This window comes from Xenopus tropicalis, chromosome 4 (assembly GCF_000004195.4).
Source record: "Xenopus tropicalis strain Nigerian chromosome 4, UCB_Xtro_10.0, whole genome shotgun sequence".
Classification (NCBI taxonomy): domain Eukaryota; kingdom Metazoa; phylum Chordata; class Amphibia; order Anura; family Pipidae; genus Xenopus; species Xenopus tropicalis.
The window spans coordinates 51,737,487-51,763,527 of NC_030680.2; the positions used below are offsets into that span (position 1 = coordinate 51,737,487).

A 26,041-nucleotide genomic window follows, 5' to 3' on the forward strand; every position below is an offset into this window, starting at 1 on the left:
TAATACTGACCAGTGAATGATTTCTTTTGAATGGAGAAACTGTAATCCACAAATGATTTCTGCTGACTGGAACCTTTAAACAGAAGAATATACTGTCATTTCTATAGCCAATATATAATGTATATGTATAATCAATCTTTTTTCATTTCTAACTTACTTGACTGCACTTGATTTCTAAATAATTTGATTTCCAGCAACCAACACAAAGCACTACTAGATTATTAAGAAGAACTATCAGTGCTACAACCAGTTCCAACCCTAAACTCCTGTACAGAGCTGATATTTGGATTATACTAGTGGCTGCTAACATACAGTACATTTTGAAGTCTAAGTCCTAACTTACTGGGATTTAACTAATTTACTACTGCAATGACACTTCAGGCGATTCTGGGTGGTTTGTTGCCCAAACCATTTCCAGGTCCATTTGTGCATTCACAGGCCAGGAGACAGTCCCTTAAATAATCCAGTAGCTAGCCTTTTGGAATAACAATTTCCTGACCCATGAAAGCCCCTGTGGGTCTAGGTGCTTGCCACAGTAATGAATAGAGCAATTTTGGCTGTTTTGTTTCACAATCTCCAAATTGGAAATAGCATGTCCCAGTCACCCATGAGTGTTATGTGCAAGCACTGGTCACAAACCCCTCCACTGAAATACTTACACTACTCTGGGTATCTCAAATTTCTCCCATTTGTCGATTTCAAAAAATAGGCTTCTTCCACGGGCTAGGTCCATTGTAAAGAAGGCATGGCTCTGGTTAGAGGCAATTGAAAATAGAAACATGGTAAAAAGGAACCAAAAAGCTGAACAATACAATAAGCACATTTTATATTGCTCATTGATACAAAATATTCATAGGGTATAAATAACATAAGTCTTAAATTTTAGTGAGCAGGAACATTACTTTTCCTGGAACAATTTATTTTCTGCACAATTGAAGGAATCCTCTCCTGACTCAGTACACATCAGGGAGTCAGGATTCAGACATGTGATATTGCACAAAGTTGCCACTGTTCCCTAAATATCAACCATTGGTTGCAGGAAAGATCATTCGCACCCTACACTGACATTCAGAGCTGAATCATCAGATATGGAGGTAGAAACAATAGGGATTCTACCCCATCTGACGATTCAGCCCTAAACGTATGCTTCTTTTCTTTTTAAAACATTTTATTGAAGTTTTGCAATAAACATGTAAGATGAATAATGACAAATTATTTAAACATAGGTTGTACAACAATAGTCACATTCAACCTAAATGCATGCTTTTGCTCAGGCACCCGTTAAAAATCTTTTGTCCCGTCTTTGCAATACTGGTCGTCTCTACAATCCACTAGCAAAAAATTTATTTTCAAGGCTTAAAGACAGGGGGTATACACATGATACTCTAACAAAAGCTTTTAACAGAGCAGCAAATACAGATAGATCGAATCTCTTTCATAAATATAAAGCTTTAGGTACTTCATCTTGTCCAAAAGAAACTATTACACAAGTAACTAAACATCAACAACCTAAAAAAACTAAAGAAACTAAAGGAAAAAGGGATATAAAACCACTGTCTTGTATCCTGACATACAGTCCACAGTTCAATAGAATAAAAAAGATTATTGATAATAATCTTAACATTCTGAGAACTGATCCTATACTAAGACAAATTTTAGATAGGGGTGCAGATACTTACAGTATGTACAACAGTAAAAGCGATTAAAAGGTAGAAGCCCAACGCGTTTCGCGTGCTCTCTGCACGCTTCCTCTACTGGCTCCTGAGGAAGCGTGCAGAGAGCACGCGAAACGCGTTGGGCTTCTACCTTTTAATCGCTTTTACATACTGTAAGTAGCCTGCATTGAGCAGGGTTTTATCTTTTCATTAAACTATTTACACTATTATTGCCTCTTTCTCCATTCTACAATATATTGAGGATTTTGATCCCACTCCAATCAAGGCCCGGCTGGGTTGATCTATATGCTGCATATGTAAAGGTGTCTGGTGAGCATATATACTAGACACTTTGATCGGGTGTTTCACATTGTCATAAGCAATTTGCCAAAGCACTTTTGGGATTTGGTGCACATATTATTCATTCGATCTGCACTATATTTTGTCTTTGTTTTTTATTTTCATGCGCTTCTACCGATATTTCTACATGCACATTTGAGGATCATCTAGAGAGGAGCTGTTTTCAAGAGGAAGCTGCACTTGATTATTTTTGGAGAGTTTTTTTCACTGAGAATCATCACCAAGAAACGCTGAGTTATTTGGGTGTTTCACCCTAAAGGATTTAAATTGATAGGTTAGAGATACCATACAATGCAATGTATTCATTCACTGTGAGCCATCTCTGAAAACCTGTCTAGTATAAGACCTGCCCATTTGTGACTGTTTCACAATTGATTGGTAAAAGAAATGTGTAATGTGATTGGTCCGTCATAAGAAGTCTGTGATTGGCCTTTGTAACTTTAAATAGTTACATAGTTACATAGGGTTGAAAAAAGACCTGTGTCCGTCAAGTTCAACCCATCCAAGTAAACCCAGCACACCTAACCCACACCTACCAATCTATACACTCACATACATAAACTATAAATACAACCACTAGTACTAACTGTAGATATTAGTATCACAATAGCCTTGGATATTCTGATTGATCAAGAACTCATCCAGGCCCCTCTTAAAGGCATTAACAGAATCTGCCATTACCACATCACTAGGAAGGGCATTCCATAACCTCACTGCCCTCACCGTGAAAAACCACCTACGCTGCTTCAAATGGAAACTCCTTTCCTCTAATCTAAAGGGGTGACCTCTGGTGCGTTGATTGTTTTTATGGGAAAAAAGAACATCCCCCAACTGCCTATAATCCCCCCTAATGTACTTGTACAGAGTAATCATGTCCCCTCGCAAGCGCCTCTTTTCCAGAGAAAACAACCCCAACCTCGACAGTCTCACCTCATAGTTTAAATCTTCCATCCCCTTAACCAGTTTAGTTGCACGTCTCTGCACTCTCTCCAGCTCATTAATATCCTTCTTAAGGACTGGAGCCCAAAACTGCACTGCATACTCAAGGTGAGGCCTTACCAGGGACCTATAAAGGGGCAAAATTATGTTCTCATCCCTTGAGTCAATGCCCTTTTTTATACAAGACAGCACTTTATTTGCTTTAGTAGCCACAGAATGACACTGCCTGGAATTAGACAACTTGTTATCAACAAAAACCCCTAGATCCTTCTCCATTAAGGATACCCCCAACACACTACCATTCAGTAGATAGTTTGCGTTTATATTATTTCTACCAAAGTGCATAACTTTGCACTTATCAACATTGAACCTCATTTTCCAGTTTGCTGCCCAGTTATCTAATTTTGTCAAATCGCTCTGCAAAGCGGCAGCATCCTGCATGGAACTTATAGTTTTGCACAATTTAGTGTCATCAGCAAAAATAGAAACAATACTGTCTATGCCCACCTCCAGGTCATTAATAAACAAGTTAAACAGCAAAGGCCCAAGGACTGACCCCTGCGGTACTCCACTAACCACACTGGTCCAATTAGAAAATGTTCCATTTACCACCACTCTTTGTACTCTATCCTTCAGCCAGTTCTCTATCCAATTACAAATATTATGTTCTAGGCCAATATTCCTTAATTTGATCATTAACCTTCTGTGAGGTACTGTATCAAACGCTTTAGCAAAGTCCAAGTAGATGACATCAACTGCCATTCCAGCATCAAGGTTCCTACTCACCTCCTCATAAAAGGCAACTAAATAGTGTGTGTCTTTGTGAAGATAAGCAGCCTATGATTAAGTACCCTTTTAGGTACGAAACACGTAAGGCTACTGCTGTTTTTATGGATTAATTTGATACTTTTATTGATACTTCAAGCTGCCTCTTGATAAAATTTTTTGATGCAAAAAAGGATTCCAGAAGTGCCTGCCTGATGTTGTTCTAGTTCATTTATTTTTGGTTAACTAAGTATTAATCTGTGTATCACTGACTGTTCCAAGATAAACCATTACCTGTGATTAAGATTTTATTTAAGCATAAAAGGGTTGTATTCATAACACAGATCTGCGTGTGGAATTGTAACTGTAATTTATATATGATTCGACAAATGCAAATAAACAAAAAACAAAGATGACAATTTCGCAGCCCCAGTTTACACAAACTGCTTTCATTTTTATTTAAATAAACAGAGGCTCTGATAATGGCAGGTACTGTTAACAGCAAGAAAGGGTCTTTTTTCAGTTCCCTGGCAAAAGTAGGAGCACTGAGCAGCAAATATAAACTGCTTCCACATATAAATATTGGGAACTGAGGTGGCAGAAGGGATAACAGGCAAGTTTCAAGTTTATTGTCATATAAAAATAACAATGAAGCATCATTACTGTAATGAAATTTTTTGACCCCTGTTCCTCCCAACTTTACATAGACAAAAAAAAAAAATACAAATATTAAATATAATAAAAGTGTGCAATAAAGGTACAAGTATTTACAATAACCAACATGAATGAAAAGTATTTTCTTTCCTGTAACACAAGTCGAAGCAAGGATTAGGAATTGAGCTAGCTAAGGTTACAAGCGGCTTTCGCCTAACACTGAATAGCGCCATCTCATTACCCCACAGAGCGGCAGAGAGATCGCTGCGATTACAGGCAGAGGCAACGCTAGTCTCGCGTGATGAGACTTGTGGCAAGGATTTACTGTGCGACTGAAGGCTAGTGCGTTCAGGGAGACAGCTCTGCTGGAGTTGTAAGTAGCGATTCGGGAATACGGGCCGTGTTAGTAAAACCTGGACTATTGGGCACTTTGCGTTTCCTTAAATTAATGGGCCCTTCCGGTCAGTGAGGGATTGGAAAAGATAGGCGTGAAGTTGAAATTCTCCCCCAGCTCAGCGCATGCAAACCAGCCTGTCCAATCCCAATGCTGTTTACTGGTATCCTAGCAACCACCCCTCCGTTCTGCAGCCCACTAACAGCAGGGGCCCGGTAATCCAAGTAGTGCTGCACAGCCAGCTCCCCCCATAACACTCAAAATCCACCGGGCGCGGCACAGCTGGCCCCCTGGCCCCCTCCGAAGGCGGCCCTCCCAAATATCCCATACTTTATGGGTCATGGGTTAATGCAATTGCCATCTAATTTGTTAAAAAGTCAGACATAATGAGTTTCAGTTTGTGTTACAAATGAGTTTAGATCAGCTGTTGCTACTGTGGGGTGGGGGTAAAAGGGAGGGGCAATTTATCCTGAAGATGAATTAGACTTAAATGTGGGGTGAACATTTTTGCTGTCCTTGATTTTTTTGGAACTATGGCAGCAAAAAAAAAAATATTAGGGGTAATGATCAAACCACTTATGGAGGTTTGGTCATTGATTTGTATACTGTATGGCTTCACAATCTAGTGCCATCTGCAGCATGTATCTAGATTCAGATTATATGCCAATGTATAATCTAAACTACAGGATTTTCTGAAGCTATTGTTGCCACAGTATGTATGTACTATTCTTCTTCTGTATGTTTTTTTAACAGGGATTCATCATGCTTGTTCCAATTTTTACTTTGAAATTAAATCACAAAATCAATCCGCGCATGGTGTCAGTTGGGAGATATGATGGAGTACACCCTTGTTTGACAGCTGCAACCCAAGCTGGAAAGGTATAACGGAGCCAAAGTTCAAAATATTTCTTTTACTTACTTTTCTTGGAGAAAGCGCTGTATTATTTGCAATTCAATAATGCACTGGATGTAGTATTTGGTTGGTGATTAAGCCAATATTCCAGCACTTTCCATATTTGTAAAATGTTCATCCATACTGCTCTTTAGATCTGCATATTGATATTCTACCTGATTCCCCAGGTTTTCATCCATAACCCCCATTCTCGGAGCCAGCGGGTTTCAGCACAACGTTTGGTGCAGAGCAGCCAAGACTCAGATGTGTCATTGCTGAACATTAACCAAAATGTCAGCTGCTTGACAGCCGGAGTGTTTGACCCACGCGTGGGCTATGATTCCCTTATAGTGGGAACTCAGACCAACCTTTTGGCCTATGATGTGCACAATAACTCTGATTTATTCTATAAGGAGGTAAGCTCTTACTATGGCTTATTATGCTTAAATTTAAATGCAGTATTAGGACCAATTTGCCATAAAAACCACTATTTATAGTATCACGGATATGCTGAGATTGCTATTAACTGCAGTGAAGAACATGAATAGTAACCAATGTCCTCCTTTTTTTTTTTTTAAAGTGGCCATCTTGGGTCAGGTGCTGTACATTTCACTTTGTTAAAGAAGTAGTAAATCTTTTAACAACCCCCAGAATTACATTCCTTTGTCCTTGCATTCAGTCTGATCTGGTTTCTGATTTGTTGAAATCTCCAGCTCCTTTCCTCTTTTTCCTGGTACAGCGTGAAGTCCTGCCCCCTATTAGGGCTCCTCTCAAGGCAACTTCCGTGATTTCGGGGAGATTAGACGCCCGCGACAAGGGAGATTTGTCGCAGGCGACTAATCTTCCCATGTGCCAGAGCCCTTACTGTTCAGCTCTCCTCATCTCTTCGACTACAGGGTAGCATGTGCATTCCCAGAAAGCTTCTCTGTCGGGCATGCACAGAAGGCTCTCCTCTTCCACTACAGGGTAGTTGAATAGGAGAGCCTTCTGTGCATGTCTGACAGAGAAGAAGCTTTCTGGGAATGCACAGAGAAGCAGGAGCCAGTGCTCAGAAGCAGTAGATTTGTTTCTGTACCCATACATAACTGCCTGACTCACTGTGCATTCCTAGAAAGTTTGTTCTCTGTCAGGCATGCGCAGAAGGCTCTCCTCTTCCACTACAGAGAGCTGAACAGGAAGAGGGGATGACAATTCACACTGTACCAGAAAAAGAGAGGAAAGGAGCTGGAGATTTCAACTTAAAAATCATAAACCAGATCAGACTGAATGCCGGGACTAAGGAATGTTATTCTAGGGGTTGTTGAGAGTAATTTTAAAGATAGAAAAAAAACTTCTTTAAGCTGTGATACATTGCTTTTGTTGTATTTTGTATATAAAACATTTACTTTAGCATTGTAAACGATATTTCTGGTATAAAATTGGAATATTCCCTTTTATAAATGGGAGACTAATAGCATTATTTCAGTCAGAGCAGTAGTGATAAAATTACAGCACCTTCGATGGTATGAAATACAGATTGCTGATCGTATCCCACCTACTAGAGATGTGGAAAGTTGTTCGCAGTTGCAGGAGTTTCTCATGTTTGACATTCCTGTATTACAGTATTAATTCAAAAAATGCATGATATTTAGGTAGAAAAAAAAATCTGCAAAGTCCTTAATCATGTTCTAGAAGAAGCATTTCACCTCACCAGTCTTCCTTTGCAGGACCAAACCCTTGACCTATGTACTGTACTTATGTTCCTCTCCTCAAGCTTTTTGGGGCAGGGACTTTATCCTGTGTATTGAAGCTCCTAGCAGTATGTGTTTTCTATTGTGTAAAATACTGTGCACAGCTGTAGTGTTTTATAAATTATTATTTTGACACTTTGGTAGTTGTTCATTTCTCATACCAGCATATATGCTGCTATGAGAAATGAGCTATTGCATAAGTGCAAGCTTTTATTGGGGTTGAGTTATAAGTAGGCAGGGGACAAAGCTTATGCATCGCATTAATAGGATTTGCCGTTTTTTATTTTTACATGTACCCCTATTAATTATTCTTCTGCCAACTTAGATCGTAGACGGAGCTAATGCAGTGGTGCTTGGGAGCTTGGGAGACATCACTTCACCACTTGCTGTCATTGGAGGAAACTGTGCTTTGCAAGGATTTGATTGCAGTGGAAATGATCTGTTTTGGACGGTGAGAAAATGTATATTCTGCTAGGAAAAGTTTTATAAAATTATATAGAGTTTTGCTAGCAAAATGTAAAAAAAAAAAAAATTATAACTTCCATGGCAGAATTATGAACTGTGTGCCTGAGACACAAGAATTTTCTGTCAGTAATATTATGCTACCATTATGAATGCAGTGACATAAGGATACGTCTTCTATGCTGTCTAAAGTTTACTTTTTGTAATTTTTTTAAGTTTAATTTATTTTATGTTAATATATGGTTAAGATGTATTAATTTCTTTATTTTAACAACTTAGGGAAAGATGATAAAAATATAAATCAGTTATGTTCATCATTTTTATCCGTTTATAATCTTTTTTTAGGTTACTGGAGATAATGTGCGCTCGTTAGCCCTTTGTGACTTTGATGGAGATGAGAAGAAGGAAGTATGATTTTTGTACCTTTTGTACCTTTACTTTTTGCACTATAATTTGATAAGAATGCTGTAATATTCACACTAGTATTCACTTACTTCCAATTCATTTATTGTATGCTTCCACATTTCAGTCATTGTATTTTTTTATTTTGAGATAGATACTTATTATGGTCTTGTAAAAATAAAAATATATAAATTACATTCCCATACAAACTGCCATAAACTTAAAAATTCAAACACAAAAATAAAAAAATGACACTGTAAAAACTGTATGAGCAGGTGTCTTTTTGGGCATTTATTTAAAATAATAAATGTAATTACAAACCCCTGCTTATGAATGAAGTATATACAGAAGCCACAGATGCTATGTATTATTACTTGAACAACATTTTAATTGTTGTTATATTTTAATTATTTTCTTATATAGAAATTATATACATTTAGGCTGCACTTTACAAAAATCACTCATTGTTCATATCTGTTTCTTTGCCTGTAGAGTTTATAACATCAGAGGCTAGGTATAATTTCCAGAGCCAGTTAACCTGCCTGTTGCAATTAGCTGATCAGCAGGCCAAGAACTCCCAGCATCTTATTTTGCTGTCTTAAATGTTACACAAGTTTAGAGAATCTAAATACACATTTGTAAACTATTGTTATAAGCTTATTTTTCCCATTAATTAAAGATTCTAATCCATTCTTTCAAGGCTGATTTGTAAATTTTATGAATAAAGACATTTTTTAATTTAGCTTCTTGTAGGATCTGAAGACTTTGACATCAGAGTGTTTAAAGAGGATGAAATTGTGGCTGAAATGTCAGAAACTGAGGTAGGAAACAGTATAATTGGTGTCTTACAGGGAATGCTAACATTAGAATAAACTTTTTTCACATCTAGTGGTACACAGACACAATGGGGTGAAGGCCCCTCCCATTAGGGGGGCAATACAAATAAATTGCATTGGAATTTTTCTGTCTGCACTGTGTTCTCTGCTCAATGGAGGTCAGGACAGGCCTTTAGCCAGGTACATATACCTGTATATATTTATATGATGTGCAGTTTATGCCAAACATGGCCTTTAGTCTGATGGCCAAAACACTCAATTTTGGTCTCATCAGACCACAGAACCTTTCCCATACACCAGATGTCATGTAAGTTTTAACTAACAGTGATTTAGTTCTTGCCAATCTTCCATGAAGCTGTGACTGGTGAAGCACCCAGGCAACAATTGTGTGCATATTCCATCCAATGTCAGCATCTGAGACTTGTAACTTCTTCAAAGTTGTCATAGGTCTTTTGTCTTCCTCACTAGTATCTTTCTGTTTGGATGACCTGTTTTTGGCTGGTTTACTGCTGTGTCACATATCTGTTTCTATTTTGATTGATTTAACTGTAATCCTAGGAATATTCACTGACTTGGAAATGTTCTTGTATCTATCTCCTGACTTCAGCCTGCTGACCTCCTGTAGTTGCTTGGGGTGTATCTTGTCTTTGTAGTGTAGGTTTTGCCACAATACTGACTTGCTAGAAGTTGGATATTCTACTTACACGTGTATATATACTACAATCACTTGAAAACCCCTTGACTACATGCAAGTGATCTCCATGTAACAAACTATGTGACTTTGGAAAAAAGTTGCTGCACCCTTAATTAAATTTAATTTTAAAGATCTGTTTTCACTTTGACAAAAAGTCTGTGTTGATCTGTGTCAAAAAAACAATTAAATCCAATGTGATTCAGTGTTCTACAACAATATAACATCAAAACTAAAGTGGTTAATACTTGTTATATCACTGCATAAAAGATAGTTAATGTTGCCAATGTGAAGTATGTTGTTGGACTAATGCTTATATATATTCACATATATTTACTCTTACTGTTTGCCAGTAAGTACTAAATGATTTACTTTTACAGACTATTACAGCACTGTGTCCTATGTATGGCAGTCGCTTTGGATATGCCCTCTCCAATGGAACTGTGGGAGTGTATGACCGCACAGCTCGGTACTGGAGAATAAAAGTAAGTAACATTAATAAATAAATCACAAAATATAATGTATATGAAGTCATTAATGGCATATCATAACTAGCATAATGGAGAGTCATTTGCAGAAGTAAGTTAATATCTCTAAGCAACACCAAATGTGGCCAAAGATAAGCCCCTTAAATTGCTCCATACTTTCAAATAGATCAAGAGACAGTATAATGCTTTGTGATGACATGTATGTATGTATAACTTTATTTATAAAGCGCCACAAGGGTACGCAGCGCTGTACAATCTTACAGAATACAAAATTACACACAGGGAGGACAAGTGATATAATAAATAAATACAATAAATATATATATAGAAGTTCCATGTGGTATGAGACACAGTAGGAAGGAGGTCCCTGCCCCCTAGAGCTTACAATCTAAGTGTTTGGGTAACATACAGGCACAAAGTGGAAGGTAAGAGTGCATCAGGTATGGGCATTTGCCCTTAAGCACAGGACTAGGCAAGATAATGTCTTAGTGCTCCAGAAGGTAACAGCTGAGCTTTTTCTTAGAGAGTGGGTGAGTTTTCCCTACGGAGGGATTCAGGGATAGAGTTCCAGAGGTAAGGAGCAGCGAGATAGAAAGGTTTAAGACTAGAGAGCGCAGTGGGTGTGGATGGTGTAAAAAGATGGAGGCTCTGAGAGGAGCGGAGGAGACGACCAGGAACGTGCAAGGAGACCAGTGAAGTAATGTAGTGAGGAGCAGAGGAGTGAAGGACTTTGAATGTTAGTAGAAGGATTTTGTAAGCTATCCTTTGCTTAACAGGCAACCATGCAAGAGAGTTTAATTTAGGCTGAACAGGTTCCCTCTTAGGAGAGAGCAGGAGGATCCTGGCAGCAGAGTTTAAAATTGATTGCAGGGGAGAGAGGTGGGAGTCCGGGAGGCCGGTTAGTAGGAGATTGCAGTAATCTAAGTGGGAAAGGATAAGGGCATGGATTAGTGTTTTAGCTGTTACATAGTTACATAGGGTTGAAAAAAGACCAGTGTCCATCAAGTTCAACCCATCCAAGTAAACCCAGCACACCTAACCCACACCTACCAATCTATACATTCACATACATAAACTATAAATACAACCACTAGTACTAACTGTAGATATTAGTATCACAATAGCCTTGGATATTCTGATTGATCAAGAACTCATCCAGGCCCCTCTTAAAGGCATTAACAGAATCTGCCATTACCACATCACTAGGAAGGGCATTCCATAACCTCACTGCCCTCACTGTGAAAAACCACCTACGCTGCTTCAAATGGAAGCTCCTTTCCTCTAATCTAAAGGGGTGACCTCTGGTGCGTTGATTGTTTTTATGGGAAAAAAGAACATCCCCCAACTGCCTATAATCCCCTCTAATGTACTTGTACAGAGTAATCATGTCCCCTCGCAAGCGCCTCTTTTCCAGAGAAAACAACCCCAACCTCGACAGTCTCACCTCATAGTTTAACCCTTCCATCCCCTTTACCAGTTTAGTTGCACGTCTCTGCACTCTCTCCAGCTCATTAATATCCTTCTTAAGGACTGGAGCCCAAAACTGCACTGCATACTCAAGGTGAGGCCTTACCAGGGACCTATAAAGGGGCAAAATTATGTTCTCATCCCTTGAGTCAATGCCCTTTTTTATACAAGACAGCACTTTATTTGCTTTAGTAGCCACAGAATGACACTGCCTGGCATTGGACAACTTGTTATCAACAAAAACCCCTAGATCCTTCTCCATTAAGGATACCCCCAACACACTACCATTCAGTAGATAGTTTGCGTTTATATTATTTCTACCAAAGTGCATAACTTTGCACTTATCAACATTGAACCTCATTTTCCAGTTTGCTGCCCAGTTATCTAATTTTGTCAAATCGCTCTGCAAAGCGGCAGCATCCTGCATGGAACTTATAGTTTTGCACAATTTAGTGTCATCAGCAAAAATAGAAACAGTACTGTCTATGCCCACCTCCAGGTCATTAATAAACAAGTTAAAAAGCAAAGGACCAAGGACTGACCCCTGCGGTACTCCACTAACCACACTGGTCCAAGTAGAAAATGTTCCATTTACCACCACTCTTTGTACTCTATCCTTCAGCCAGTTCTCTATCCAATTACAAATATTATGTTCTAGGCCAATATTCCTTAATTTGATCATTAACCTTCTGTGAGGTACTGTATCAAATGCTTTAGCAAAGTCCAAGTAGATGACATCAACTGCCATTCCAGCATCAAGGTTCCTGCTCACCTCCTCATAAAAGGCGACTAAATTAGTCTGGCAAGATCTGTTACGCATAAAACCATGCTGGCACAAACTAATAGTATTGTGAACTGCCATGTATTCAAGTACCCTATCCCTTATTACCCCTTCCAAAAGTTTTCCTACTACTGATGTCAGCTGTTACTTTACTTGTGAAAGAAAGAGGCGTATCTTGGCAATATTGCGGAGGAAAAAACTGCAGGTTTTGGCAGTGTTATTAATATGGTTAGCGAAGGAGAGTCACTGGTCAAAGATAACCCCAAGGCAGCGTGCAGAATTTACAGGGTTGATGGTCATGCCATCAATAGTGATGGTGAAAGGAGGAGGAGGGCCAGGTTTGGGCGGGAAGACCATGAGTTCGGTTTTAGCTAGGTTAAGTTTGAGGTGGCGCCTGTTCATCCAGGGGGAGATAGCCAGGAGGCAGTTACCAATCTGGGTTTGAACATCAGTGGTTAGTGCAGGGGTGTCTAAATAAATCTGGATGTCATCTGCATATAAGTGATATTTAAGACCAAAAGAAAAAATAAGGTCTCCCAAAGAGAGAGTGTACAGGGAGAACAGCACAGGACCAAGCACAGAGCCCTGAGGCACCCCAACACTAAGTGGAACCGGGGTAGAGGATTTGTTAGCAAGAGCGACAGAGAAGGAGCGGTTAGAGAGATAGGAGGAGAACCAGGGTGCAGCCTGATCCCGGATACCCAGAGAATAGAGAATTTGCATAAGGATAGAATGGTCGACAGTATCAAAAGCAGAGACATTATCAATATCCAAATAAGTCCTGGTAAAGGAAGGAAAGAGTCATTGGAAATTATACTTTGGGAAGTGAGAGCATAAATTACACACTAATTTAGGGACAAGGGGATATTTTATAACCTGTGTAACTTTTAAACTTATAAAAAAAAATTTTTTTATTTTGGCACAGTCAAAAAATCTTGCAATGAGTATCCATGCATTTGACCTAAACTCTGATGGAGTGTGCGAGCTGATCACTGGGTGGTCCAATGGAAAGGTAGGTGTTAAATATTGGCATTGCATGTTTGTTTAATCTAGATTGTTTTGTGTAACACAGCATCTAAACATTTTTCTTTTCTGTAGCAATGTGCTTATGTTGCGTACAGGTTTGTATCATAACTCATTACAAAAAACAGTTATCTGATTAATTACACAAAAGTTAGTGAAAAGGTTGTTACCCAAGGTGGCACCAATCTCTCAACAAATGGTTCTGTGGACAGCAAGCTCTTTATACTTAAATTTGCACAAGAATTGTAATAGGTAGACAAGATCACCCACTTGTATTTCTTTTTTTTTATTATTATTATTATTATTATTATAATTTTTTGATTTGCATTTAACAAGAAGAAAAAAATAACAACATAACAAATCTATATGTTACAGTTGAGCTTAGTATTGACAACTTCTTGGTTTAATACAGTACAAGGCATTTGCATTCTTATACATTGCTGTTTTTATGGAAATAAAGTACCTTTGCAGAATCTGACGAATTGACAACTGTAGCTAATGTTTTAACTAATACATTTTTTCCAACCTATACTGTCATTTCAAGGGGAGAAGGAATGGGGAGAAGGGGATGCTGGGGAGGGGGCTGACACACATTTACAGTAGTAGTGTGGGTAAGTGTTCAGATAGCCAAGGAGTCCACACCTTACCAAATTTTTGAGAACATGCTATACTTAAGTATGTCAGGGGGTATGTTTAGGGGGTTGTTCCAACTTCCATTTAAAGGACAATGAAAGTTTAATATAAATTAAAAGTAAGTCTAAAGGCATTCTTTTTAAGTACTTACTGCATATCTAAATTCCCAGATCCCTGCTTGCTTCTCTGAGATATGGTGCTGGCAGCCTACAGCAGTGTGAAGACTACAGTGACATCACTGAAATCTCTCTTCCCTTCCTGTAGGCTGCCAGCGGCAGCCTTCCTATTCTCTGAGCATGTGTGTAACTTGAGCTGCTGTTCTGAGCTACACATGCCCACCAGCCAATCAGAAGCGAATCTGCCAGAGGGGAGGGGGGGGGAGGGAATGAAACACATGTGCAGTATGAAGCAAGGAGGGAAAGGAAGGGAGAGTACCTTTTTAGAGATGGCTGCCTGTTCTAGAAAATGTGAAGTAAGTGTGACTGAGTAAATATTTGATTAGGTGAGCCAAAAGTGTGGCGTTTTTACTAAACAATAGGAGGACTATTGGGCAGTATGCTCTTTAAATTTTGACTTGCATTATCCTTTAAGCGCTATTAGTCTTTTTGCTTGTATAAAGAGTATATAGAGTTCTTTCTGCTATGGTGGGAGCTGTTTCCTCCACTTGGTTTAGTAACAGTAGTGTTAAGTCTAAGGGTACTATGAGTGCTAATAGGCGGCTAATTTCTTCAGCTAATTTTCAGGATTTTTTACTTGGGAGACATTCCCACACCATGTGTATGTAATCGGCTGGAGATTGCGAGCCCTTTGGTCAAAAATCAGGAATATTAGTTTATCAAGAGGAGTCTGTGGGGGTTAGGTAGGTTCTATGTAGAAATCTAAATTGGATCATCTTATCTTTGGAGCTGATTAGGACTGTATTGTAAGATTCTAGGATCTCATTGCACATTTCAGGCGTCAGGTGAGGGTATCTTTCTTCCATTTATCATATAGTTTCCCAAGTACTGGGTTGCCTGGTTTATTGAGTAGAATTGGGATACTGGTTTGGGTAGGTTTTGTTCAAAGATCATTTCCTAAATTTTTCTGGGGGTAATATCTATTTTGCCATTGCCGAATTGGGCTTGCAGAGCATGGCATAATTCTAAGAATCAAAAAATTATTTTATTGGGTAAGTTGAATTTTTACTTCGGGGGTTGGGAATTGTTAGTAGGTGGGGAAGGTGTGGGTTGTACCAAAGGCGTGTATTTTTTGGATGCCAGTTTTTATACCTCAGAAAGTAAAAGAATGCCATTTTCCAAATACTGACTGTAGTTTTCATTAAGGGGGAAACTTTTGTTTTTGCCACTGCTCCGGGATAGTACATTTTTTAAGTGTCTCTAATGAGTTAACGAGCTGGGCTTCCAGTATAGTGGCTGCATTGTTAGTGAATGGGCCCACTTTTATTTCTAATTTTTTTTTCTCTTTCTTTTTATTTAGATTGATGCCCGTAGTGATCGCACTGGGGAGGTGATCTTTAAAGATAACTTCTGCTCCTCTGTAGCTGGAGTGGTGGAAGGTGATTACCGTATGGATGGCAAGACCCAGCTTATCTGCTGTTCTATAGATGGGGAGGGTAAGTTTAACTCTCTGAGTGCCACTAAATTTAGAATATAGATTGTGGTTAAAAGCATCTCTATCTGCTAGCACATACATTTTTGGCCATACACAGGCCAATTTTAGATAATATCGGTCCTTTAGACGGATTCGGCAGCTTATCTGTGTATGGGCACCACGACGGGCCTCCCGGACCAACATCTGGCTTGATATTGGCCAGCTCTCGATCGGGCAGGTTTGATTTTTCCATTGGATCAGAGACCGCATTGGCTCCTTCATTTGGCCTATGATTCGACGTGTCTATGCCCACCATTTTGATTCCATTGTTTGGCTGTAGTTGGGCATATTGGGAGAAGATCTTACACTGTATGGCCACCTTGAGTTCTGTGGCAGTTGTTAGGAAAATTTTGCCAATGACTTACAGGGCTGTTGGAAATAAGGCAAAAGTGATTCATTTCTCGCAGCAAGGAGACAAGCATATAGAGCAAGTAAATGGTTGTCTAATTCTACACAGGATATACCAAGCTTTTTATAGATTCTACAAGCAATCTGCAGCTGGCCTAACCTACACATTCTTTATTTGAGGCCGGTCAACTGCTTACATTCAAATGACTATCATGAGTTGGTTATCTCTTATACAAGGCCACATTTTGTAGAGAATGCTGTGTCTGCACAAGAAGTTATATTTCAGCACATTATGCAGCTTAAGTATTAACCCTTAATTTTTCTTACAACAGTGGCCTTTTATGAGCCAACCTGCAGCCTTTTGTGGCAGCTGGAGTTCACAGTTCATGCGCCCTTCACTAGATTCCCCTCTTAGTTTCAGCTTTCCCCGTTTATACTAGTTGTCAGAAGTTAAATCTGATCTGGTCCCAAAAAGCTAGTAAACGATAATGTAATAAGCTATGTTGCTGTTTATTTCGGTGGAGTGTTTAAAATCATCATTTGGATTTTATTTTTATACTTAATTTGGTTTAGTGATTTGAAAATCACCTTTTGTGCTCCTGTGGGTTTAGTGGTAATAAAAATCAGGAACATGGAATTAGGGGGCTTTTTAAACTCCTTTGTTTTTATGCAGACAGTGTAATAGAATAAGCTGAAAATTTATCTATAAAAAGAATTGTATTTTTTGTGTTTAGTATTTTGTTACATTAAAAAAGGATTATGTTGTTTGGAAAACAAAATTTGTTTAAAATATGCTTGGCAAACAGTATGCACACACATGATACATTTCCTGGGGCTAAAATGGGCTGAGCACTGCTGCTCTATATAACAAGATCTGTGATGCATTTGCTGCCCTATGGGAAGGCATATTTGTCAATTTATGGCCTGTATTGTTGGTTAAAGTTTCAGTACAGTGATATTGCTTAATGGAATGATAGCTTGAAATCTTAAGCTACTGCTAAGTTTAGTAGTCCTAGAACAGGGGTCCTCAACCTTACCTACTTGTGAGCCACAATCAAATGTTGGAGAGCAACACATATAAGGGCTAAGAATGGCTATTAGGTAGCCTCTATGCACACGATCAGCTTACAGGAGGCTTTATTTGGTAGTAAATCTTGTTTTTATTCAACCAAAACTTGCCACCAAGTCAGGAATTCAAAAATAACTACCTGGTTTGGGGGCACTGAGAGCAGCATCCAAGGGGTTGGTGAGCAAAATGTTGCTCATGAGCCACTGATTGGGGATCGCTGTCCTCGAATGTGTGTTTCCACTGCATTCATGTGGTTCAGCAGGGCCTCATTATCTTGTAATGTAATTGTAAGTAGTCTTTGTCTCCTCTCTACAAAAGTGCGAGGTTATCTTCCTACCAGTCAGGAGGCCGCAGGAAGTCTAATGGATACAAGCGTGGAACAGGAACTGGTGAGAGAGCTCAGTCAGAAGAAGCAGAATCTGCTGTTGGAGCTGAAAAATTATCAAGAAAATTCAAAGGTGTGCGCACATGATTGTTCTTAGAAAAGAGAAACTTCCCATGCCCTTAGAATCATACATTGTGATTTGCAGTCTGCTCAGGGGTATGCTATGAATCCCAATTTACTCTAAACATTCAGGTTATACACTTCCAAACAGGGAAGCATGGCATCTATCATTCATTTTAAAAACCCATCAATTTTGCCAAGGTCTTGAACCAGTGCACCAATTTAACATTAGGGGGCAGATTTATCAAAACACAAGTTCGAATCCCGAATGGGAATGGAAACGAATGGGAACTAAAATTTCAAAAGACCACAAATATCACGAAAATGCTTATGAGAAAATCGTATTAGTCAGGATAATATTGTATTGGCGATCCGAAAGTCACAAAATTTTTGTACTGTACGATTGTAAACAGCCGCAAAACGATCCGATTTTTTCGTGCTAAAATATGAAAAAGTTGCGGGAAAATACGCTTGGACCGATCAAACAAACGCTCGGAGCATTCGTGGATAAGTAAATGTGCCCCTAGGTCTCATGTAACATTTAGATACTATAGTGCTTATTTAGCAATATTCAATTTTGTTTTTCCAAATCGAATAACTTGCGTATTGAATGGTCGCTCATTTATTAATAAGGAAAACTCATTTGAATAAAAACTCAAACATCTTGGATTTTTCAAGTTTGCAAGCTGTAAAAACTTGAAAAATTTGAGTTTGAGAATATGGCTTGACTTTGCCCATCGACTTCTATAGAAACTCGCTAGCTTTTAGATTGCAAATTTTACATTCAAGTTTTTGAACCATAACTCAAATTCGAGTTTTAGCACAAGTGTTAAGCTAAGCTAAGTGTTAGCTTATGATATATAATATATATATATATATACATACACAAAGGATGGCACACCGCTACATAACATACCTCGGGTGCTCGGTAAAGGGTTCCAATAGTGTAAAAAAGACCAGCAACACAGGGATTTCTTGTGAAAAGTGAAAAACATGTATTTAAAGTAACATGAACAGCCATTCATGTTACTTTAAATACATGTTTTTCACTTTTCACATGAAATCCCGCTGTTGCTGGTCTTTATATATACAGTGGAGGAAATAATTATTTGACCCCTCACTGATTTTGTAAGTTTGTCCAATGACAAAGAAATGAAAAGTCTCAGAACAGTATCATTTCAATGGTAGGTTTATTTTAACAGTGGCAGATAGCACATCAAAAGGAAAATCGAAAAAATAACTTTAAATAAAAGATAGCAACTGATTTGCATTTCATTGAGTGAAATAAGTTTTTGAACCCCTACCAACCATTAAGAGTTCTGGCTCCCACAGAGTGGTTAGACACTTCTACTCAATTAGTCAACCTCATTAAGGACACCTGTCTTAACTAGTCACCTGTATAAAAGACACCTGTCCACAGAATCAATCAATCAAGCAGACTCCAAACTCTCCAACATGGGAAAGACCAAAGAGCTGTCCAAGGATGTCAGAGACAAAATTGTAGACCTGCACAAGGCTGGAATGGGCTACAAAACCATTAGCAAGAAGCTGGGAGAGAAGGTGACAACTGTTGGTGCGATTGTTCGAAAATGGAAGGAGCACAAAATGACCATCAATCGACCTCGCTCTGGGGCTCCACGCAAGATCTCACCTCGTGGGGTGTCAATGATTCTGAGAAAGGTGAAAAAGCATCCTAGAACTACACGGGAGGAGTTAGTTAATGACCTCAAATTAGCAGGGACCACAGTCACCAAGAAAACCATTGGAAACACATTACACCGCAATGGATTAAAATCCTGCAGGGCTCGCAAGGTCCCCCTGCTCAAGAAGGCACATGTGCAGGTAGAGCTGGGCGGTATGACCAAAAATTTATATCACAGTATTTTTCAAAATTATATCGGTGTCACGGTATTTGACGGTATTTTTTTTCCATGCATGATTAGGTGTTAACCCCATTTCCTAATAAATTAGAGAATAATTACTGCAGTATTGAAAATCAGAGTCAGGAAAGCAAAGGATCGGCAACAGAAAGTCGTAAGGTAAATCAGGCAGGCTTAGTTTCCCAGGCAAGGCCGCAGACAACATAGCACAGGAGGAGGCGTTTGATAGCTTTAAATACCCCCCACGCATGCGCAGAACCGGCGCCGTCAGCGCGTCACGGACGTGCACGCTTTGACATGTACGTGCGCTTTGACGCACGCGCACCTGGACGCGCGTACGCAATGTCCCGTGGACAAGGGGACGCGCGCGCACGCAAGGAGGCGCACGACACCGGGCCGCACGGGTGAGTACCCTGACACCCCGGTATTGCGGTATCTGAAAAATGAATATAGTTTTAAAAAAAAACACCGGTATTCGGTATTAAACGGTATATCGCCCAGCCCTATGTGCAGGCCCGTCTGAAGTTTGCCAATGAACACCTGAATGATTCTGTGAGTGACTGGGAGAAGGTGCTGTGGTCTGATGAGACCAAAATAGAGCTCTTTGGCATTAACTCAACTCGCTGTGTTTGGAGGAAGAAAAATGCTGCCTATGACCCCCAAAACACCGTCCCCACCGTCAAGCATGGGGGTGGAAACATTTTGCTTTGGGGGTGTTTTTCTGCTAAGGGCACAGGACAACTTATTCGCATTAACGGGAAAATGGACGGAGCCATGTATCGTGAAATCCTGAACGACAACCTCCTTCCCTCTGCCAGGAAACTAAAAATGGGTCGTGGATGGGTGTTCCAGCACGACAATGACCCAAAACATACGGCAAAGGCAACAAAGGAGTGGCTCAAGAAGAAGCACATTAAGGTCATGGAGTGGCCTAGTCAGTCTCCGGACCTTAATCCAATAGAAAACCTATGGAGGGAGCTCAAGCTCAGAGTTGCACAGAGACAGCCTCGAAACCTTAGGGATTTAGAGATGATCTGCAAAGAGGAGTGGACCAACATTCCTCCTAAAATGTGCGCAAACTTGGTCATCAATTACAAGAAACGTTTGACCTCTGTGCTTGCAAACAAGGGTTTTTCCACTAAGTATTAAGTCTTTTTTTGTTAGAGGGTTCAAAAACGTATTTCACTCAATGAAATGCAAATCAGTTGCTATCTTTTATTTAAAGTTATTTTTTCGATTTTCCTTTTGATGTGCTATCTGCCACTGTTAAAATAAACCTACCAATGAAATGATACTGTTCTGAGACTTTTCATTTCTTTGTCATTGGACAAACTTACAAAATCAGTGAGGGGTCAAATAATTATTTCCTCCACTGTATATATATTATATATATATATATATATATATATATATATATAATTTATATTATTTTAGAACAGTTGCCACAAGGAAAAATTATTCAGTGAAAAAAATGAAAAGTTATGTTATACTGTCCTATTAAAGTAGATGTTAAACATTTATCATCTTTACCCCTCCACTTCTTAAACACTGCATTAAAAATTTACAGAAGCCTTTTCCAAAAGGAAATGTTCACTTACATCAGTGCTGTCCAACTGGCCCCCCACTGTATGACCTCCAGACCACTGTTTGGCTGCTGTGACTTCTATCAGTACTGAGGTTAACTCGCCCCTGCATTGTTCACACCTCTGATTCAGGCTGTAAATCCCTGTATTTTTCACACCTGTAATCTTCTGTATTTTTCACACCTTTTAGTCCCTGCATTGTTCACCCACATTGTTCACCTGTTCATACCTGAGACTGTAGTAGCAGTGCCAGCCTTTGTGTGCCATACTGTGCCTGCCCTAAATTGCCTCTGTGTCATTCTCTGTAGCAAAAAAAGGCAAATGGCACTCAGGGCTGCAAGCAAGGGAACAAACCCTTATGCTTGATAAAGGGGTTATCTTGCCCCGAAACGTTGCACCTCCGCAATAAAAATTTAAAGGGTTTGTTCCCTTGCTTGCAGCCCTGAGTGCCATTTGCCTTTTTTTGCTACATTGGATTTGGGAGGGTGCCGATCCCTCCAGCAGTGTGCACCGGGCGTTCAGCTATTTTGGAGAGCTAGGGTGTGCGGAAAGGTCTCTGTTGTGCTTACTCTGTGTCATTCTCTGCCTGCCCTATGCTGCTTGTGGGAGGTGAACCTAGAAGTGGTTTGTTCTGGGAGTTTGTTTAGCATTTGGAAATAGTCATTATATGGTCCCTAAGGTGTGAAATGTATGTGCTGGGGTTATTGGTCTATTCATAGGGGATGCATATAGATTTAAGAGTATGTCTTAATATGACATAATAAATTTATTTCACATTAATGTGGGTATGGTCTTGTGATAACATGGGTGATGTTTGAAGTAGGTGCGCTTTAAAAAGGGGAGTGGTAAAAACTGACTTCCATTATCGGCCCCCCACCATGTAGGCCAGAAAAATTCCAGCCCTCGGTACCACAGAAGTTGGACAGCACTGACCTACATGACCACTCTCCACTTTAACTTTTCTTTTTTTCTAGAAATGCTAAGCAAGTGAATACCCACAGTACATTAAAACCATTAGACTGTTAGTAATGTGTAAAGGTAGTGAAAACTTTTTGAATGCTGAATATTTTCTAAATAATTTCAATTGTTAATACATTTAAATGGCAAGAACTGTTTTGCAAGCAGTTCTAAAAAGGCCAAGACCCACTTTCAGGCATCTGGCATTGTTATATACTGCTATTTTGACAACTGCTCTCCAACTTCCTCACCCTCAATAATGTTCTAAATACCAATGTCTCTCTATATTATATCTATAGACACAGACGATTGGCTTTGAAATGGATTTACATAATCTAAAGGTGGCCATAAGGTGGTCAGTAGGTAGTTCTATATTTTTCTGTCTGTTCCATTCTGACATTTCTTCCCCAGCAGGCAGAGTCCCGGATTTCACAGAGTGAGACTGATGGGCAGATGGGAGTAATACCAGCAAACACACAGCTGCAGACTGCTCTTTCTGTGTCCCTGGGCTCTGAAACCCAGAATGCACATGTAGAACTAAGCATTTCAACATCAAATGGTGAGGGGATACATCATTCTTTATTTATTATCTTTTAAGTATATCATGTATATCTGATGTACCTAAGGCCATTAAAATTACGAGAATGGCCTAAATAATCTTAACATGGTCATCTCCGTTTTAGCTCCTGTGAAGAAGTAATGAATCTTTTCCAACTGAATTGCCTTATTAGACTTCAGATTTGGGTATTTGTAGTTTAAAATGCACGGCCCCATTCACTGGTACCCAAACCAGCAGCAACTTTGGGAAAAAACTAACACAGCACTACGGCGCCATCTTACATTCCCTCTTCAGACTTGCACAGTAAAATAAAATGTTAAAATTTAGTTTATATGATATATATAAACTAAAAATATAAATGTAATTATATTCTAAAAATCTCATAGGTTCGAAAGACACAAGTCCATCAAGTTCAACCATAATGCCTAAATATAACCTGCCTACCTACTAGTTGATCCAGAGGAAGGCAAAGGTATTATATGTGATATGCAGAATGGTGGCTGTGCAGATGAATAGTCCTATAGGGAAGGTAGTGTGACATAAATAAGGACAAATAGACCAGCATGTGTGATATGTAGATAAAATAATGCAAAAAGATGTACAGACTTTACAACAGAGGGATACATGCAGCTGTAGGGTTCAAGCCATGTTACACATAAAAGTATACCTACCTGTGTTGGAGCCAGCATGGTTATTGTTGTACAGGTAAGACATAAAGAGAGTGCAAATCATCAAGTAGTGCTACAAAAACAGAATAGTTGCTTTCTAATTGGTTTCTTTCAGTTTTTAGTTAAACACCTAATATGATTGACAATAGAAGAAAGTAAACATTAAACATAGATTGCATTCAAAAACTGGCCGATACAGTGGTGAAGGATATGCAATTTGTACTCTTAGATACAATCATTCGGGCAGTGCTGATCTTTGCAGAAGGGATCTTTGAAGGAGAAAGTCATGTTGTTCACCCTAGCACTCAGCATCTAAGTGGCCTGGTTCGTGTTCCGATTAGCCCCCCTAAAGATGTACCAGTGGATCTGCACATCAAAGCATTTGTGGGTTACAAGAGCAGGTAGGAAAATGTAGTATTTTGTTATTGTATTTCACAGATGCAGTCTGCTGTGTGAGAAATGCAATTTTAACGATTCAACCAAAGCATGTGGATTCATCAGTTATAACTGAGCGGGAGGAATGCATATTGATTATCTTTGATGTATATAATTCATTTTATTCATAAACAACCAGATCATCAAACGAAAATAAAATATATTGCCAGTCACCATTCTATACTCACAACACTAAGGCCCCCTCAATTGGTGACGTGGCGTAACAAGCAAATATTTCCCAATCTGACCACCCAAGTGCTGGGGCAGATCAGGCAAGGGCAATCTTTTTGCCCCCTTTGTTAACAGATTAGAAACCTATGGGAATGGAACATGTCAGCGGCCCTCATTTGAATTTTTCAACCTGCACATTTAACAACAGGCTTACTCCTGACCACATATTAGTCAGGGAGGCTGTCATTTTTGCTCCACACAATGACCAATAATTGTTGACTGTTTAGAGTAGCTAAATTGACATTAACATTAATAGAAACTTGTGCAGACCGGGGAACCCTGTAGATTTTAATAACCAGCAAGTTTTAACACACAACCCCAGGTTAAGCTTCAAAGACTTACCTAGTTTTTTTATTTTTTGCTTCTTAGTGTACAGTTCCATGTATTTGAGCTGACACGGCAGCTTCCTCGCTTTTCCATGTATGTGCTAAGTAATCCTTCCTCAGCACCAGAGACATCCAGTTATGTAACATTCACCACCAGTGAGCGTTTGCAGAGGGTGAGTCTTGGCTTTTAACATATAAATACCCAATACCAATCCAGAGCCCTCATAAAAGAAATATAATGCTCCGCGTTGTGTTTTAGGTTGTTCTTTGGTTGAACCAAAACTTTCTGTTGCCCGAAGATGCAGAAATACAGAACGCACCATTCCAAATCAGCTTTACATCGCTGCGTGATGGAGGAACCCTCCTACTGAGCATGAAAGCCAGTGGAGAGGTAGTGCTACTTTATAAGATCGCCCAGCTGGAGAAGCAAACTTTATGCATTATCCTGTTTCTCACTCTTTTTCTTCTGCAGATAAGCCTGCGAACAGATGATATGGATCTTGCTGGTGATATCATCCAGTCTTTAGCTTCCTTCTTGGCTATTGAAGACCTGGCTGTAGAAGCAGATTTTCCTAAATACTTTGACCAGCTTCGGAAGGTGCTAGTGCAGGTGAATAAGAGAAACATGCATGCACGTCTCAACATAGTGGTTTAGAGATGGAAAAAGCACAAGCAGTGTTCCCTTAGGGAACATAATTATAAAATAAAAATGCATAACTATAGCAGTCACTAGGGGTAAAACAAACGCTTTAAAGTATCTTTGAACCCTGTTGTACAGAATTGATCCAAAAAGGTCAGTATTAGTATTTTAGTGCCTAAATATTCTTTAATTTTGCATTCCCTTGTCCTTTAAGGTAAAGTGGTTATGTTGATTTTCTAGGCAAGGGGTTATAGAATAGTTTTACTGGCTTCATGTTATAAATGAATACCTAACTGTAAATGTAATGAATTGTGGGTTAAACACTTATTGCACATCTATATGCGCAAAATTAAAAACAGAGCTCCTTGTACTAATTGTTCACAATTCCCAAGTGTCAGCAGGACTAAATGTAGAGTAAATAGGAATTAAAGTTATTTATATAATATGTACCAAATATATGGATTTCCATCTCTTTATAATGTACTTGTAAATATACAAAACATGTGCTAGATGTTTTTTATAGTCCTTGTATCCTTTGCAGGTGGATGAATCTCATTCTGTTCATCAGAAGCTGACTGCAGATATGGCTGATCAGTCCAATCTAATTCGTAGTATGCTGGTACAAGCTGAAGACGCTCGCTTAATGAGAGATATGTGAGTTCTACAGTTATTTTTTGTGTTTTCTCAGGGTCCAAAGATAAGATACTGGGTATAATGGGTTTTAAGGAGAACTGTAGTCTAAAAAATATGGCTAAAAATGTTGCATTGTATATATTGAACTTACTAAGTCAGCAGAAAGGTTTAGCAGTCCTATAACAGCACTGATTCTTGCATTTAAGTTTCTTGACAGCAGTTCTCTTGATATTAGGCCATCTTTTTAAAGCCAGTGGCATTGTGTGTGCTCTGGGCTGCTTGTAAAGAAACTAAGCTTAGGAGTGGTCAGAAATCATAAAAACGCTAATAGAAAGTGAAGTGACATTTATCTTTGCTGATAATGCTACAAGGCTGATTATTCATTCTGATGCAGAATGCACCTTTTGTTTTGCTGCCATGAAGTGTAAATCTGATTACCGTATAT

General features: G+C 39.1%; 1 protein-coding gene and 1 long non-coding RNA gene across 4 annotated transcripts in view; one reads left to right on the top strand and one right to left on the bottom strand.

Annotated features, from left to right (window-relative positions):
• LOC116410392 lies at window positions 1-4,691 on the bottom strand. Its single transcript, XR_004222350.1, has 3 exons — window positions 4,615-4,691; window positions 660-751; window positions 1-73 (listed from the first exon to the last, which is right to left on the bottom strand). It is a non-coding gene; the product is annotated as an uncharacterized LOC116410392 (long non-coding RNA).
• bbs2 (Bardet-Biedl syndrome 2) overlaps window positions 4,657-26,041 on the top strand; it is a 25,398-nt gene continuing 4,013 nt past the window's right edge. Inside the window, exons 1-16 of one of the 3 annotated variants that reach the window (XM_002937164.5) lie at window positions 4,657-4,746; window positions 5,521-5,646; window positions 5,848-6,075; window positions 7,715-7,840; window positions 8,197-8,259; window positions 8,997-9,074; window positions 10,161-10,265; window positions 13,442-13,528; window positions 15,649-15,784; window positions 17,558-17,697; window positions 22,516-22,663; window positions 23,561-23,732; window positions 24,367-24,496; window positions 24,583-24,714; window positions 24,796-24,933; window positions 25,505-25,617. In XM_002937164.5, coding sequence (XP_002937210.2) covers window positions 5,530-5,646; window positions 5,848-6,075; window positions 7,715-7,840; window positions 8,197-8,259; window positions 8,997-9,074; window positions 10,161-10,265; window positions 13,442-13,528; window positions 15,649-15,784; window positions 17,558-17,697; window positions 22,516-22,663; window positions 23,561-23,732; window positions 24,367-24,496; window positions 24,583-24,714; window positions 24,796-24,933; window positions 25,505-25,617 — 1,913 coding nt within the window. In that variant the 5' untranslated portion in view covers window positions 4,657-4,746; window positions 5,521-5,529. Of the gene's footprint in view, window positions 4,747-4,880; window positions 4,983-5,520; window positions 5,647-5,847; window positions 6,076-7,714; window positions 7,841-8,196; window positions 8,260-8,996; window positions 9,075-10,160; window positions 10,266-13,441; window positions 13,529-15,648; window positions 15,785-17,557; window positions 17,698-22,515; window positions 22,664-23,560; window positions 23,733-24,366; window positions 24,497-24,582; window positions 24,715-24,795; window positions 24,934-25,504; window positions 25,618-26,041 lie in introns of those variants that run through there. The other 2 variants (XM_004913528.4, XM_004913527.4) reach the window with 2 other exon arrangements.